Here is a 15623-nt window from a genome sequence, read left to right on the forward strand (position 1 = left end):
TAAAACTAAAGAATTTGAGTGAATACTTTTAAACTTACCCACTTTATTATCCTCTCAATCATATTAACAAAACACTATTTGGCTTACAAAAAAGATGGTTTTTTTTAACATAAAATGGCTTTATACCGTGTTTTATATCTTTTTTAGAAGATCGAATTTTATGATTTTGAACGGGCCCCATTTATTTCCTAGACGGCCCGACATCACTTTAAACTCTCTAGTATAAATCAACCAAATATTTTCATTGATTTTATAATGTCAACACAAAAATTAAAAGACGATGCAATTGCATTTAGCAATGTACCCATTGTTAGCAATGGGACACATCACTCCATACCTACATTTAGCGAATAAGTTAGCCATGGAGGGTCACAAAATTTCGTTGTTCCTTCCTAATAAAACACAAATCAATTTGGTGTCACATAATTGTCACCCGGACTACATTACATTTATTCCTATTACTATCCCACATGTCGACGGCCTCCCACCCGGGGCCGAGACTACAAAGGACATACCCGTCTCGTCCATGCCAAAATTACTCCAGGCCATGGACCTAACCCGAGACACGATTGACGCTTATTTGGGTAATCTTAAGCCAGATATTGTTGTTCTTGACACGCCGGAGTGGCTTCCAGGGTTGGCACGTAAACACGGGGCCAAACCCATTTATTTTGCAACACTTCCTCTTGCAATGTTTGCTTATTGCAGCCTTAGTGCTAGAAACCTACCCCAAAACCATCCTATTACGGTGGACGACTTTAGCAGTCCCCCGCCGGGTTTTCCATCCCCTAACATTAGGCTATACCCACATGAGGCCAAATCAATTGTGGGTATATTTACACGTCCGATTGGGAACGGAATGACATTTTTACAGAAACTTAACATCGCGATAGAGCAATGTGATGCAATAATGTTTAAAAGTTTTAGGGAAATCGAGGGGATTTATTGTGATTTTGTTGAGAAAAGTTTTAATAAACCAGTATTGTTAGTTGGTCCTGTTATTCCTGAGCCTCAAAATTCTAACCTAAATGATTTGTTTGATAGTTGGTTGAATGGTTTTAGTCAAGGAAGTGTGGTGTATTGTGCACTTGGGAGCGAATGTGTTCTTGAAAAAGATCAATTTCAGGAGCTTGTTCTTGGGCTCGAGCTCACGGGTATGGAACAACTACTTTGTCTTGTCATTTCTTTACATTTTCGTTTTTTATATGCTCAAATTGCTAGTTCTACTCACGTAGTCATATATAACTTGCTTTTACTCTTTCAATTTGGTTAATGCACACCCTCTTTCATATCATTGACTATGTATCCAAAATAAACTTAAAGAAATACTACCGTAACTGAAATAGAGGGAATAACATTAAATCTCCATATTAGACTTTTCGAACTAGTATATTTAGCCATCGATATTTTGCGCCGGATAAATTAACTTTGCTACTTTCTGTGAATTAAATTAAGTTTCTGTTTTAATTTGGGACGACCCATTTGCATGTAAATTAGGCGAATTTAACAAAAGATAAACAAATGATTGAGATGAATGAAATATTAAATATTCCCCAATTTGTCATCCATGACTCGAAGGACCCATTTACCAAACATCCTCTGTGCCACAATGTTAATGTTGTTCAATTAGTATTTATGTGAGGTTGTTTTACATTATTTTTGTGTGTCCATGACTCGGTCTTGCACAAGTATTTGTAAATATTGTTATTGAATATTTGTATTAGAAGAACGACTAGATTAATTGGATACATGATTGCAGGGAGGCCATTTTTGGCAGCGTTGAAGCCACCAAAAGGGTATGAAACAATAGACTCGGCATTGCCACAAGGTTTCGAAGAACGAACAAAAGGAAGAGGAATGGTGTACGGGGGTTGGGTGCAACAACAACTAATCTTACAACATCCATCCGTCGGATGCTTTGTGACGCATTGTGGGTTGGGATCTCTACTAGAAGGGTTAGTAAGCAAGTGTCAATTAGTGTTTATGCCTCGAGCTGTTGACCAATTTGTCAATGCAAGGGTGATGAGCTTGGAGTTGAGGGTTGGTGTAGAGGTTGAAAAGGATGACCGCGATGATGGGTTTGTTGCTCGGGAGTCGATTGAAAAGGCGGTTGAGTTGATGATGGATGAGGACAGCCAACTTGGAGGTGAGGTTAGGGGTAACCATGCTCATTGGAGGGACTTTTTATTGATGGAAGGTCTTGAGAAGTCCTACATTGATCGTCTCATTGCTAGTCTACAAGAGTTGCTTTGTTAATCGACTCCCACCGACCGTCCTAATTATTTGTTTGTCTTTGCATAAAATACCCCCTCATAATGAATAAAAAAGGCAAATAAATGATTAAGACAAAGGGAGAGGGAGTATTTTTTTTTCTTTTTTTTTTTATTCTATCTTGCTTGGACTGCTTATATAATAATACTTGGTTTACTTTGAAGGTTATTCCGTATGTAACATTAATTTTTATTTCGATTTTCCAAAACATCGTCTTAATTTTTCATCGTAGATTTAAATTTTAGCTTTTATAAAAGAGCCCTGAGCTTTGATTTTCAAACTTACAAGTTTAACTTGACTTTTTTGCTTTTCACTCTTTTTTTTTTTTCTATATCCTCGCATTTGGAGAATGATGAGTTCATGTCAGCCGATCCCAAATAGTTTTCGGATTAAGGCTCAGATGTTATTGTTGTAAAGTATCTTGCTTAGACTTGTTTCAACCCTCTTATACGTACTAGTCTTGTGATAATACTATAAAAACTAAGTTTTCTTAGAGACTGTCTTATATAGCTTTAGCGCGACCCTAACATCATTATCGACCTAAAAAAGGGTAACCGGTACCTATCATTATCATTATCATCATCATCATCATCATCATCATCATCATTATATTACTAAAAGAAACACCATAACAACTGACGTGGCACAACGAGATTTCAGAAAACTCAATTTGGAGCTCTCTCATTAATAGGGCAAATTTGTCCATTCACTTACAAAGTCCCATTGAAAATGACTTCAATCGTGGTGGTGGACTGGTGGTGCGGATGGCGACGATTATACAGTGAAGAGGACAAAGACAAAAGGAAAGGGCTGGCGACGGTGGAGTTGGGCTGAGGCTGATGTGCCAGAGAGATCTGGACCGTCGTGGGTGAGTGCCGGCGTCAAGTGGTAATGAGCAATGGTTGCCCTTCTTTAACAAATTAATGATAGATGAACCATCACAATCAAAACCTTAAGGTGATGGTTGAGGCCCAACTATTATAATTATACCTAGTACGCTCCCTCACTTAAATGCCCAATGGCCATTGGGCTTGAAGAGTGGTTAGTTGTGCACCGGCTCCCCCGTATCGTGTGCTGGAATTCCACTTCGAGAGTTTTTGAGGAGTTTTGAGGTTGCCGGGTTTCGAACCCGTGACCTTTGGCCACGATGGCTCTGATATCATGATAGATGAATCATCTCAACCTAAACCTTAAGGTGATGGTTGATGCCCAACTATCCAACTATTAAAATTATTCCTATTAATTAATATGGAGTTCATCGAGTTGGGAAAATCATAAGCTTTTTGGGACAGTGGAATTCGTTGATGATGATGATAGATGATGTTATTGAAAGTGTAAAAATAGAAGAGCAGTAGATTTAGTACAAGGTAATAAACTGGAAGTGTAAAGGTGTGAGTGTGAATAAGGTAGATGTAAAACTGGTGGAGTAGTAGTGAACAATAATGTTTCTCAAGTTTGTTAATGGAGTGTGTATGTCAAATTTCTTTTTTTTTTCTGTTTTTTTTTTTACTTGAACAGAGAACTATATCACAAATTCTCATACAACGGTTTAAATCGTTTGGGATATTCTATATGGCATTTTTTCATATTTATGTGGTATCCTCTTTTTTCACTAAAAAACTTTGAGTGCGTATAATTCGTAGTCACGAGTTCGAAACACGACGATTCTTCTTTTCAAATTGATCTCCGTTTAGAGAGATTTGATTTAAAAAAAAATATTACCACTTTCGAAACTTAATGCAAGAGTTACGGTCGATCATACGTGTTTAACCAAATAAACTTTGACCGACTATATCTCATGGCTGCGAGTTCATAAAGTAACGCTTTTTTTTTCAAATTGATCGTCTTTACGAGATTTTTATCTTTTGTTTGAAAAAAAAAATTGTCGTTTCCAAGTTCCTGGCCAAGAATTATAGTCGGTCAAAGTTTTTTAACTAAAAAAGAAAGGTATATCATAGAATACGAAAAAACACAGGGGTACCATGTAGAATATCCCAAATCGTTTTAACGTTATAACGGGTCAAATAGAATGGGTAAAATAAAATGAAACCTTTTAGGGATGTCAAAATAATTGTCCTATCTCAGTAAATGAGGTATTATTTGATCCGTTTTATTCTTAATATGGGTTTTAAGAGAGACCAATTTAAACTGTGAAGTAGTAAAAGTAACAGTAATAGCGGCGTAATCTCTGAAATAAATTAAAATAATCCTATTAACACCGGTAATGAAAGTAACAATGTTAATTGGAGTAATTTATTAAATTAATACAATCCCGTGAATTTTCACGGGTCTTACACTAGTAATTGATTAAAGCCTACTGTATAAAAGAAGAATTTTATCATTATATGAGTTAGTTTCTTGATAAACTTATCGAAAGTCGAGACACTTATTGGATATATGAATTTGTATCTATTTAATTTACTTAGCATTAGGTTAATAGGCATATATACAAAATTTTACCGTTAAGTAAACTAGTCTCTTGTAGGCCCTGTTCTTTTGGACTGAAACGGATCTGATCTGAACTAAACTGAATTTATGGGAACTGAACTGAATTGAACTGAATTTATAGGATCTGAACTTTTCTGAACTTATAGGATCTAAACTGAACTGAACTTATAGGATCTGAACTTTTCTGAACTTATAGGATCTGAACTAAACCGAACTTATAGGATCTGAGTTGAATTAAACTGAACTGAACTTATATGATCTGAACTTCCTTGTGTTATTTATATATCATTTTGTTAAGTTTGCCCTAACACTAATTGGGTGATTTGGGGGTTTTGGGTAGAAATCGGTTTATGATGTGTAATTGTTGATTATTGTTGTAGTACGATGTGGTACTATTGTACATTTGTGTGATTGGCTGCAGTTATAGTGGATTGCGAAAAGATAGGGTTTCCCTACGCAGTTATTGTGTAAATATTATAAGATGGTTGTGTGATTGATTGTCATGTTGTTGTATCATTAATTGGTATTGGCATTGTTTACATTAGTATTGTGGTTGGTTGTTGTTTGTCTATGGTTTACGAGGTGCGCCCTCGGCTGAATGGAGTCACTTGCGGGAGTGGCTTCACGCCCTTGATTCGCCCCTTGTGGTTCCCGTCATAAGGGGGATGTGCACATTAATGAACATAGGTTATTCGCTCTATGGTGTTGAGAGGGGCTTAGGTGGTACGGGTGCGGTCCCCATTGGCGGCGAGGAATATATTTTGCGATGGGTATTCTGGCAGGGCTACACACTTTAGTGTGTAGTCAGATGATTGGTGGGGAGATGGAGTTGGAAGAATGTGATTGTGTAATTGGATATGGCTGATTTCTTATTTTGTTTATGCAGTAACTGACCCCGTTGATGAGTCATAATTATATACAAGCAACAAAATATTTGCTTTGTGTGTCGGTAAAAAAAACTATTTATGCCTCCTCTTAGTTACTTTTGATACGGTTTTCATGCTAGTTTATATTAATTACATGTCTTTTATGCTACAATGTCGATACTTCCGCTATTCGGTGTTTTATGCAGGAATGTTGCATTTGTGGAGCAAAGGAATGAAATGAGCACCGCGGAGTGGGCATGAAAAAATACACGGAGCATAGCACGAGAATCTAGAAGAATAAAGGAAGAGAAGTTAAGAAGACAATAGGAAGAAAAGAGCTGAAACATGGAGAGTCCTTTATTAAGCCCAAGCAGACTTGGTCAACTGAGAAATGTACTCGATCAAGTACACTCAGGCTCGATCGAGTACACTTTATTTTCAGTATTTTTCCGCAATTTCCATAAGTCGGTTATGCCTTACTATAAATACCCAACTCGTACCTTATGTTATTTTTACGTCTTATTTTACCTAGTTACGCTACTTTACAACAAATTCTCTCTAAAAACTTTTAGTTTAGATTATTGTTCTTACTTTCGGATCTAAGCATTCCTCTATTATGGTATTTTTGTTAATCTTTCTTCTATTATTAATCATTCATTTATTGTTCATCTTTTATGCTTTTAATTATGTCTTCTACAATTATTATTGTTGTTATTACCGTTAGTATGCGTAGCTAATTTCATAATCTAGGGTGAAAGGGGATCTAGGTTGTTAGAAAAGGGTTAACTAATGAATTGATTGTTAAATTGCTCTTGATTGTTGTTCAATTGTTGTCTTACTTCCAATTAATTAATTACTGATCAGAATTGGTTAATTAGTCTTGCAAACTAGGATTTTCACCGACCGGGTTAAGACTAGTATAGGCCACGATAATTGAATTAGACTAACTTAATCATAGCGATCGCATGTTAATTTTAGATCTAAATAAAAAGACATATTAGAATCGACCGATCGTATGAATTTCAACAATATAAATTGCTCAATCAATGAATTAAATCTCACGCTTGGATGACTGCCCAGTGAACCCGATCCCTAGACTCTTTTAATATATTCGAATCAGTTTTATTTACCTCGCAATTAGTTTTAGAAATCAACCAAACCTTCAAGAAAACGGTTACTTTAAGACGAATCTAAATAATAGCAAACTCGAATAATTAACTCGCCTCCCTATGAATTCTACCCTTTCTTACTGCTAGCTACTAGTTAGTTAAGAATAAGATTTATTTTGATAGGCCAACGACTGAAATTAACCTTTCCAATTTGGCGTCGTTGCCGGGGAGGCAACTATTTTTCTGTTTGTTTTTGTTTATTTTTGTCTCAGGGAGCATCAGTTCCTTGAGACAGTTTGATATTTTCTTGTTGTTTTCGTGTATGCACAGGCCTGACAGGTCGGAGATTGTACCTTTTGATCCCGAGCTAGAGAAGACTTTTCGCTATAGACGAAAATTTCAAAGAGAAGTAATTTAAGTGGAAGACTTGAGTACACTTGACTACAAGCGGTTTACTTTCGTAGAAGATTCGCCATTTTGATGTGACTCATATTTGTGCACATTTAGTCCCTTAACTAGCCTCGTTTCCATGCTTTCTAGCACTTATTAGGGTCGTTTCTATCTTATGTTCCTTAGTTTGCACATTCAATGAGGTTTTAGTGCCCTTTGTAGGGGAGGATGCTAAGCCTTGCGCATATGGAAGCAAAAGCGGAGCTAAATTGATCGCATCTAACGACCAAGCATCAAAGTGGATGCTAATACTAAAGGACTAAGTAAATAAGTTAAGTAAAATGGGCATTGGCGAAGACCCCCACGACTTCTCAACGATCCCCACGGATCTTGAGGCAGTCAAGAAGAAGAGAAGCTAAGCTGTGCAACAATCCGGGCGTCCCGACCTCAAGTCAGGCGACTTGATGGTAAATCCGGGCGTCTTAAAGCCCAGGTCGGGCGGATCCTCAAGCACCATAAGCGTCTATCATGGGCAGGTTGTGGGACTCCTCATGGGACTTGCAAGGCATTAATCTTCATCTTAGGGACATAACCGTCATTTAAGCCCTTAGTTACCCTAATACTTGTACTTAGTATAAATACTCCATTGTATTAGGAGATGATTACCAAGTCATTAGAGTAGATTAGAAATCAATTATTTTAATTACCTTTTAATCCTTCCTTGTTATTATTGAAGAACTCTTGGATTTAGTAGAGGAATTGGAAGATTATTTGGGGATTTATTGAAGAATTGACAACTCTTCATTTATCAATCAAAGCTTTCTTCTATTATTCTTTCCTTCTATTTGTTCATCATAAGTTTGGTACAATCTCCTTGCCGTTTGTTTAATTATTGTTTATTTTCATATTCATTCATCATGTTTGGACTAGTTAGTATAATTGACAACCATATTAACTTGTTTACCATGATCATCAGTGAGTAGTCTCCTAGCTAGGGTTAATGGGAGATTAGGGGAACTATAACATGGGGGAAAATTCATACTTAATCTAATATGTGCTCATAAGTTTGCTTGCTTATTGTAGTGTTAACCTATGCACATGTTATGCTTGATAAATTGCTTGAGTAACAAAACTTGCATGTGTACATCTCTTATCTATTCAACAAGACTTGTAAGTTATAAACTAACTCGAGTCTTGTTAGACCATGCATAGAAGTGAATAGGAAGAAAGTAAGTCGATTTGTAGGTGTTGTACAGTCTTGACCGACTCGGCTCCGGGACCCAAATCTTCCTATGAATCGTAAGACATAAACTAACTCGATTCTACTACAACAATAATTTTCTTGCAACTATGTAAACATGTTTGTATGATCACCCGTTGGAGCTTGTGTCCTCCAGTGAGTGCGGATAACGTCATTGCACGTACACTTGTACGGACAAGTGGGAGCTTGTTGGGGCTGGTGTCCTCTACAGTTAGTGCAAGGACTTATAAATCTCTAAAAGGATCAAAGGGTATACTTTTGTATGATAATCAGTTGATCCACGTTTATCAATAACGGTTGGCTTGCTAGATAAGTTTGACGTTATTGTCATACAGATGGCGGTGATCAACTGGTCCCTAAAAGTCACACCTATAGGATACGTTTGAGAGATGTGACGGTATGAAAATACAGTCATGTTGATGCCAAAGTTGACTAAGCAGTTAGTCGGAGTTATTGACTAAACAATTAGTCAAACGCGATGTTGAGATAATTATTTAATACGGATTAAATAATAATGGCTAAGGCGAATTAAGCAGTTAATTCGTAAATTAAATATAAACGATTATATTTAATTGATGTATATTGAATTAATTATACAATATTGTCTTTGTCGGACATGTATTAATATTTCACCTAATTCGTGTTATTAGTTGATGTTTTAATATCCGATAACTGATGACGATTTATAATAAAACCCGTCATATACATTTAGCAATTTCGAGTCGGACCTCGAGTTAAAATTAAGAGGAAGTGGAAGCCCACTTCCCCATGAAGGGCTCGGTTTGGCCGAATGCAAAGAACAAAAAGGAGAGCCTCTCCTTCTTGTTAACCTAATTCATTTTGACAAAACAATTAGGGTTTTGAGAACATTACCTCTCAAAACTCAGATCTCACATCTGAAAAACTCACATATCAATTCTCTCAATATTGCAAGGCAATTAGAGAATACATTCTAGCACAAGGGCATAGTCTCAGACGGTCTTGGGTGCAACGATTAGGAGGAAATCTCTGTTGATTTCTGTTCTTAGGCCGCATCTCAAAGGACCCGAAGTTAATTCTTATGCTTTATCGTTTTCTATTATATTTTCGTTTTATGACAATAATCTCATATAAAATTTGCGTTATAGTCCTATATTTTAAGGGTATTATACGGATATTACCCCACAAGTGGTATCAGAGCGAGGCCACGTAAATTTTTCTATGTGATTTTCATCAAACGAATTGAATCGATAAATTTTTGTTGCTTAAAACCCACACGGCTGATTTTTTTTTGCACGGCTGAAATTTTTTTTTTGCACGGCTGTTTTTTTTTCTTTCTTGAAAACCGTGTCTTGATTTTACACGGCTGTTTTTCTTGAATTCCGTGCCATGTCTATTTTGTTGTTTTTGTAAACCGTGCTAATCAGACGATGTTTGGTATTCGATTTGTTCTTTGCATATTGTTCTTGTAATCGATATTCATTACAATATGTTAAAGATTCATCAATTGTGGTTTCAATTCTATACGGATTAGGTTAAATTGCAATTGGTTTTTAACAAATCAATTCTGTTTTGCTTGTTGAGGCTCTCGTTTTTTGTGTACCGCTGGATTTTTTTTGTTTTTTTGAGCTCTCGGCATTACAGCTCCAAAATAAAAAAAAAAAAAAAAAAATTTTTTTGGGTACTGTTCACGGCAGACGTGAAGAAAAGAAAAAAAAAATTGAGTTTTATTTTTTTTCGGCAAATTTTATGCATAATACGGATTTTATGCATTCGCTTGATAGTGAAACGGTTCACTCACGTACCATTTAGTTATTTTAAAGCGATTTAAAGTAACGGATTATGATGAATTAAAATTAAACTGATAGAAGCGATTTTATCACATAATTTTAATTGTTAAAAGGTGGTTTGGATAAATTTAACATAATTACGGAATTATGTCACGAATAAATTTGTTTTAGTTGATGCATTTTATTTATCGTTATTGTTGAATGCCTTGAATGTTTTTCATTACGTATTTATTTATTTTACAATCGGTTGTAACTTAGTGTGGCCTTAGTAGAACGTGTTACCGTAATGATGGAACACGGTCTTGGTTGTATTTTGAGATCTCGTATCTCCGTTTTGGATTTTTCAATTGTAATTACAGTTTTTATTTAGAATGTAAATAGGTTTATATTTTGTAAATTTTAAATTGTAATTTTTGAGAAGACCAAAGATGGAGAATCGGATGCTCACTCCCGCTACATGGATCAAAATGGAACATCAAGACAAGCTTCTCGGGTCCAACAGTGGATTCCAAAGTTGTTTTATGTTCTTTTTATTAGGATAGGCCACACTAGGAATTTTACTTACGTATTGCATTCTTTTATTTATTTTTCGTAACGATAATATGCATCATATTCCGCCTAAAACCAAACCACCAAATAATTGCATGAAAACTGACTCATATAGAGGTCACGCGTTAGTTTTCTTTGACATTCTCATGTCACACGATCAATTTTAAGCCATCACCCAAATTAATTCATTCACGCAGTTGCTAGATTTTTCGTTCACTTAAAATGAATTAAAACTAAGTTGATGGGATCTTCCTCGTATAAACAAAAATTGAGAACGGTCTTTATAGGTCAAACTCCAATGAGTCCCTTCTTCGTCGGTAGGCATACTATGACCCCTTCTACGTCGGGTAAGTTGGAACCGATTGACCTATTTTATCTCAACACTATGGTCACTCGTACGATCCTGTGATTATGGTGGACTATAGATAGGATTTACGGAAATCTATCGACCAAGAGTTCTTACGGAAGAACTAGCTAAACAGTTGGCTTATCAATTAACGAAAATTGAGTCTTGGGATCACTTGTATTTTTCTTGAGGGAGATCAATTATGCAAGTGCAATGAGTCTACACGTTAAAATATATTTTAAATAGACTTAAATCACCTCGATGAGTTGCTTATTTCGTTTTGTTTTTCTTTCTTTTTCAGTGTAGAACACGATCATCTAAACTGCTAATAACAAAATGGCTGGTCCTTTTAACGACCCAATGCCAAGTGTCACATTGGACCGTGAGTCCTGGCTTCGGATCTTCATGGATCAGATGAATCAGTCTACTCGACTGAAGAATGATGGATCAAACTTCGCGGACTGGGAGGCGGCATTACGGAATGCTGCCATTGCTGATGGGAAGCTCAAACATCTGATTGAGCCCATCCCACCAAACCCAGGCCCCACGGCTGGAATTAACGAGATCGACAAGTATAACGATTTCGCCATGGAAGCGGGTGCGATAAAGAACGTACTTATTTTTGCAATGGAATCCAATTTGCAGAAACGCTTCATAGCCCAAAGTGCAAACAAGATTTTCACTACGCTCACTAAGGAATTCTCGAAAGCTCCGAGAATCGTGACCTATGAGCTTACCAGTCGCTTCTTTGAGGCGAAACTCCAGAAGGGCCAACCGGTTAGCCCACACATTCTCAGCATGATTGAGAATGTCGAGAAACTGGAGGCACTTGATTGTAAGATCAGTGAGAACACCGTGATTGACCGCATGCTTCATTCACTCCACGATGGTTTTGCGCTCTTTAGAGCCAATTACTATATGAATGATTTGAAGAAAAGTCCTCATGCACTACACTCCCTTCTCGTACAGACCGAGAAGGACATGAAGTTTAGTGGGAGCATGAAACAGGATGTTCTCGTTGTGTCAAACAAGGGCAAGGGTAAAGGCAAAGTTCAGCCAGGCCTAGCAGTAGGCAAACCGAAGTTTAAGAAGTCGGGATCAGGTAAGAGTGGGCCTGGTGAGTCGAGCAACTCATCAGGCGCGACAAAGAGCAAGAATGATAACATGGAATGCCATCATTGCCACAAGACTGGGCATTGGAGGCGTACATGTCCTGTCTATCATGAGGACATAAAAGCAGGTCGCGTTAAACCTGTTGGTATGTTTTCTTCTTCTTATACTTTTATTCATATGATTGAGATTAACCACGCAAGTTACGGAACTTGGGTACTAGATCTTTGGTTGTGGTTCTCATCTGTGTAATCATGTGCGGGGGCTCCGAAACATCGAACCCCTCGTAAAGGGTGAGGTGGACTGCGTGTCGGGAATGGAGCACGAGTGGCTGCCGTCTCGAGGGGAACATACGTGATCCGCTTCCTAGCGGATTTGAGTTATTTTTATATAACCGCTATTATGTACCCAGTCTTTCTAAAAACATTATTTCGGTTTCTGCACTAGACAAACTTGGTTTTTCATTTGTAATAGAGAATAATTCTTGCATTTTCTCATTACACGATATGATTTATGGCAAGGCAGTCTCCATGAATGGAATTTATGTTTTAGATCAGACCACCGAAATATTACACGTAATGAATAAAAAGTTAAAGGTTGGTGACAAAGATCAAACATACCTATGGCACTGCCGTATGGGACACATTAATGAGAAACGCGTAAAACAGCTCATAAAGAATGGAGCTATCTCGGCCTTTGATTTTCAATCATTTGGCACGTGTGAATCATGTCTCATCGGTAAGATGACTCGTATTTCCTTCAAAGGTGTTGGAATACGCGCTGCTGACCTATTAGGACTCATACACACGGATGTATGTGGACCTATGTCAATCACCGCACGAGAAGGCTATAGGTATTTCATCACTTTCACGGACGATTTGAGTAGATATGGCTATATCTACTTAATGAAGCACAAAAGTGAATCCTTTGAGAAATTCAAAGAATACCAGAATAGGGTACAGAACCTACTGGGTAGAAAGATTAAAACATTACGTTCAGATCGTGGTGGCGAGTATCTTTCTCACGAGTTTGATCAACACCTTAAGGACTGTGGGATTGCCTTGCAGTTAACTCCACGTGGAACACCTCAGTTGAATGGTGTGTCCGAACGGAGAAATCGAACACTACTTGATATGGTTCGATCCATGATGGGTCACACCGTGTTGCCTGACTCATTATGGGGTTATGCTCTTTTGTCAGCTGCTCTAATACTTAACCGAAGTCCGTCTAAAGCTGTTGACAAGACTCCATATGAACTATGGAAGGGAACGGTCCCTAACTTGTCCTTTAGACGGGTTTGGGGCTGCGAGGCTTATGTCAAGTGGAGACACGAGGATAAGCTCGGCCCGCGATCGGTCAAGACATACTTTATAGGTTATCCTAAAGGAACGCTTGGTCATTACTTTTATTCGCCAACCGAACAACGTGTATTTGTTGCGGCTAGTGCGACATTCTTAGAGAAGGAATTTCTCGAGAATGCAAAGAGTGATAGAACCTTCGAACTGTCGGAGATTCCAGAACCAAGTACCGAGCAACCATTGGAGGAACAAATTCCTTCAATCCCGGCTGCGGTTAATATTCCTGAGGAACCTAGGAGGTCGGGAAGAGTCTCTATTCCTCCGGACAGATACATTGGTATGGTCGAGGAACATGACATAGATGACATTCTACTCTTAACGAGTAGTGAACCCGCAACCTATAAAGGTGCCATGACTAGTTCTGACTCAAAGCTATGGCTTGAGGCCATGCAATCCGAGATGGACTCCATGTATGAGAACAACGTATGGGATCTTGTTGACTTACCTGCTAAGGTTCGTCCCCTTCAATGCAAATGGCTTTACAAGATAAAGCATTCTGTGGAAGGTCAAAAAGATATCTACAAAGCACGACTAGTTGCTAAAGGTTTCACCCAAGTGTCAGGTTTGCACTACGATGAAATTTTTGCACCCGTAGTCATGCTGCGTTCCATTCGGATTATCTTAGCGATTGCCGCTTTTCATGATTATGAAATTTGGCAGATGGATGTGAAAATCGCCTTCTTAAACGGCTTTTTGGAGGAAGAGTTGTACATGGTACAACCCGAAGGTTTCATCGATCCGCAACATCCTAAGAAAGTATGCAAGCTTAAGCGTTCCATTTATGGACTTAAGCAAGCATCTCGGAGTTGGAATCATCGCTTCGACCAAGTGATAAAAGACAATGGATTTACTCGATCGGTCGAGGAACCATGTCTATATATCAAGTCGAGTGGGAGCAAGATTGTCTTCCTAATATTGTATGTTGACGACATACTCCTGATTGGGAATGACATACCTCTCTTAACTTCGGTAAAAGTATGGTTGAAGAACCATTTCCAGATGAAAGATCTGGGTGAGGCACAAATAATTTTGGGCATCCGTATCTATCGAGATAGATCGCGTCGGATGTTATCTCTCAGTCAGGAGTCTTATATAGACAAGGTCCTAGAGAGATTCAGCATGACTAACTCCAAAAAGGGGTTTCTTCCTATGGCTCCAGGGGTGCATTTGAGCAGGTCTCAGGCACTAGAGACACCGGAAGAGAAAGAGCGCATGACACGGATTCCTTATGCTTCGGCTATAGGATCAATCATGTATGCCATGATATGCACACGTCCAGACGTGGCATATGCTTTGAGTATGACAAGTCGATTCCAACAGCATCCAGGTGAATCACATTGGATGGTTGTCAAGAACATTCTTAAGTACCTACGGAGGACTAAAGATTGGGCATTGACTTATGGAGGCGATCAAAAGCTATGCGCAACCGGTTACGCAGATGCTAGCTTCCAAACGGATCGCGATGACTCGAAATCTCAGTCTGGATTCGTTTTTACTCTTAATGGCGCTGCGATCACTGGAAGAGTTCCAAACAAAGTGTTACAAAGCAGATTCTACGACCGAGTCCGAGTACTATGCCGCGCGTCGAAGGCGCAAAGGAAGCGATATGGATGCGTCAATTCTTACAAGGACTATCTGTAGTGCCTAGTTCGAATGACCCAATCACCATCTATTGCGACAATAGAGGTGCCATCTTCCAGGCTAAGGAGCCTAAGTCTAGCAACAAATCTAGACATGTACAACGGAAAGCTCATCTAATCCGAGATTACGTGGAGCAAAAGGAAGTAGTGATAGAAAAGATTGCTACGAGATGATAATATATGAGATCCTCTCACTAAACCATTACGACAAGATAAGCATGAAGGGCATGTTAATTCCATGGGAATTAAACGTGTTCCTGAGTTGTAGTACTCTTTTATGGATTAGATTCATTCTCTTTTGTACTCTATTCGACATCATCGTTTTGATATTTATATATTTTGTTTTTCATGTGGATTTGTACGACAATTTTGAACACCACAAAGTGAACTGAACAAACATTATATTTTTTGGTCCTTAATTGCCCACATGAGCTGATAACTCTGGCAATTATTTTGTGACGTTGGTTGATGGTGGGTTCAACGAGCCATAAGTCAAACGGTTGACT

At 38.1% G+C, this 15623-nt stretch overlaps 1 protein-coding gene across 1 annotated transcript; it reads left to right on the plus strand.

The window, feature by feature from the left end:
* The first annotated feature begins 268 nt into the window (after positions 1 to 268).
* LOC141652285 (UDP-glycosyltransferase 79B30-like) lies at positions 269 to 2406 on the plus strand. The gene is made up of 2 exons (XM_074459809.1): positions 269 to 1154; positions 1760 to 2406. The coding sequence occupies exons 1-2, from the start codon at positions 281 to 283 to the stop codon at positions 2254 to 2256; spliced, it is 1371 nt and encodes a 456-aa protein (XP_074315910.1). The 5' UTR covers positions 269 to 280; the 3' UTR covers positions 2257 to 2406.
* Positions 2407 to 15623: the final 13217 nt, after the last annotated feature.

This window comes from Silene latifolia, chromosome 4, assembly GCF_048544455.1.
Source record: "Silene latifolia isolate original U9 population chromosome 4, ASM4854445v1, whole genome shotgun sequence".
Classification (NCBI taxonomy): domain Eukaryota; kingdom Viridiplantae; phylum Streptophyta; class Magnoliopsida; order Caryophyllales; family Caryophyllaceae; genus Silene; species Silene latifolia.

What these genes read in the sequence shown, in the direction of transcription:
- LOC141652285 (XM_074459809.1), top strand. Translation starts at nt 281, where the DNA reads ATGCAATTGCATTTAGCAATGTACCCATTGTTAGCAATGGGACACATC. An exon ending in TCTTGGGCTCGAGCTCACGG is followed by an intron (nt 1,155 to 1,759) that starts GTATGGAACAAC and finishes ACATGATTGCAG; the next exon opens with GGAGGCCATTTTTGGCAGCG.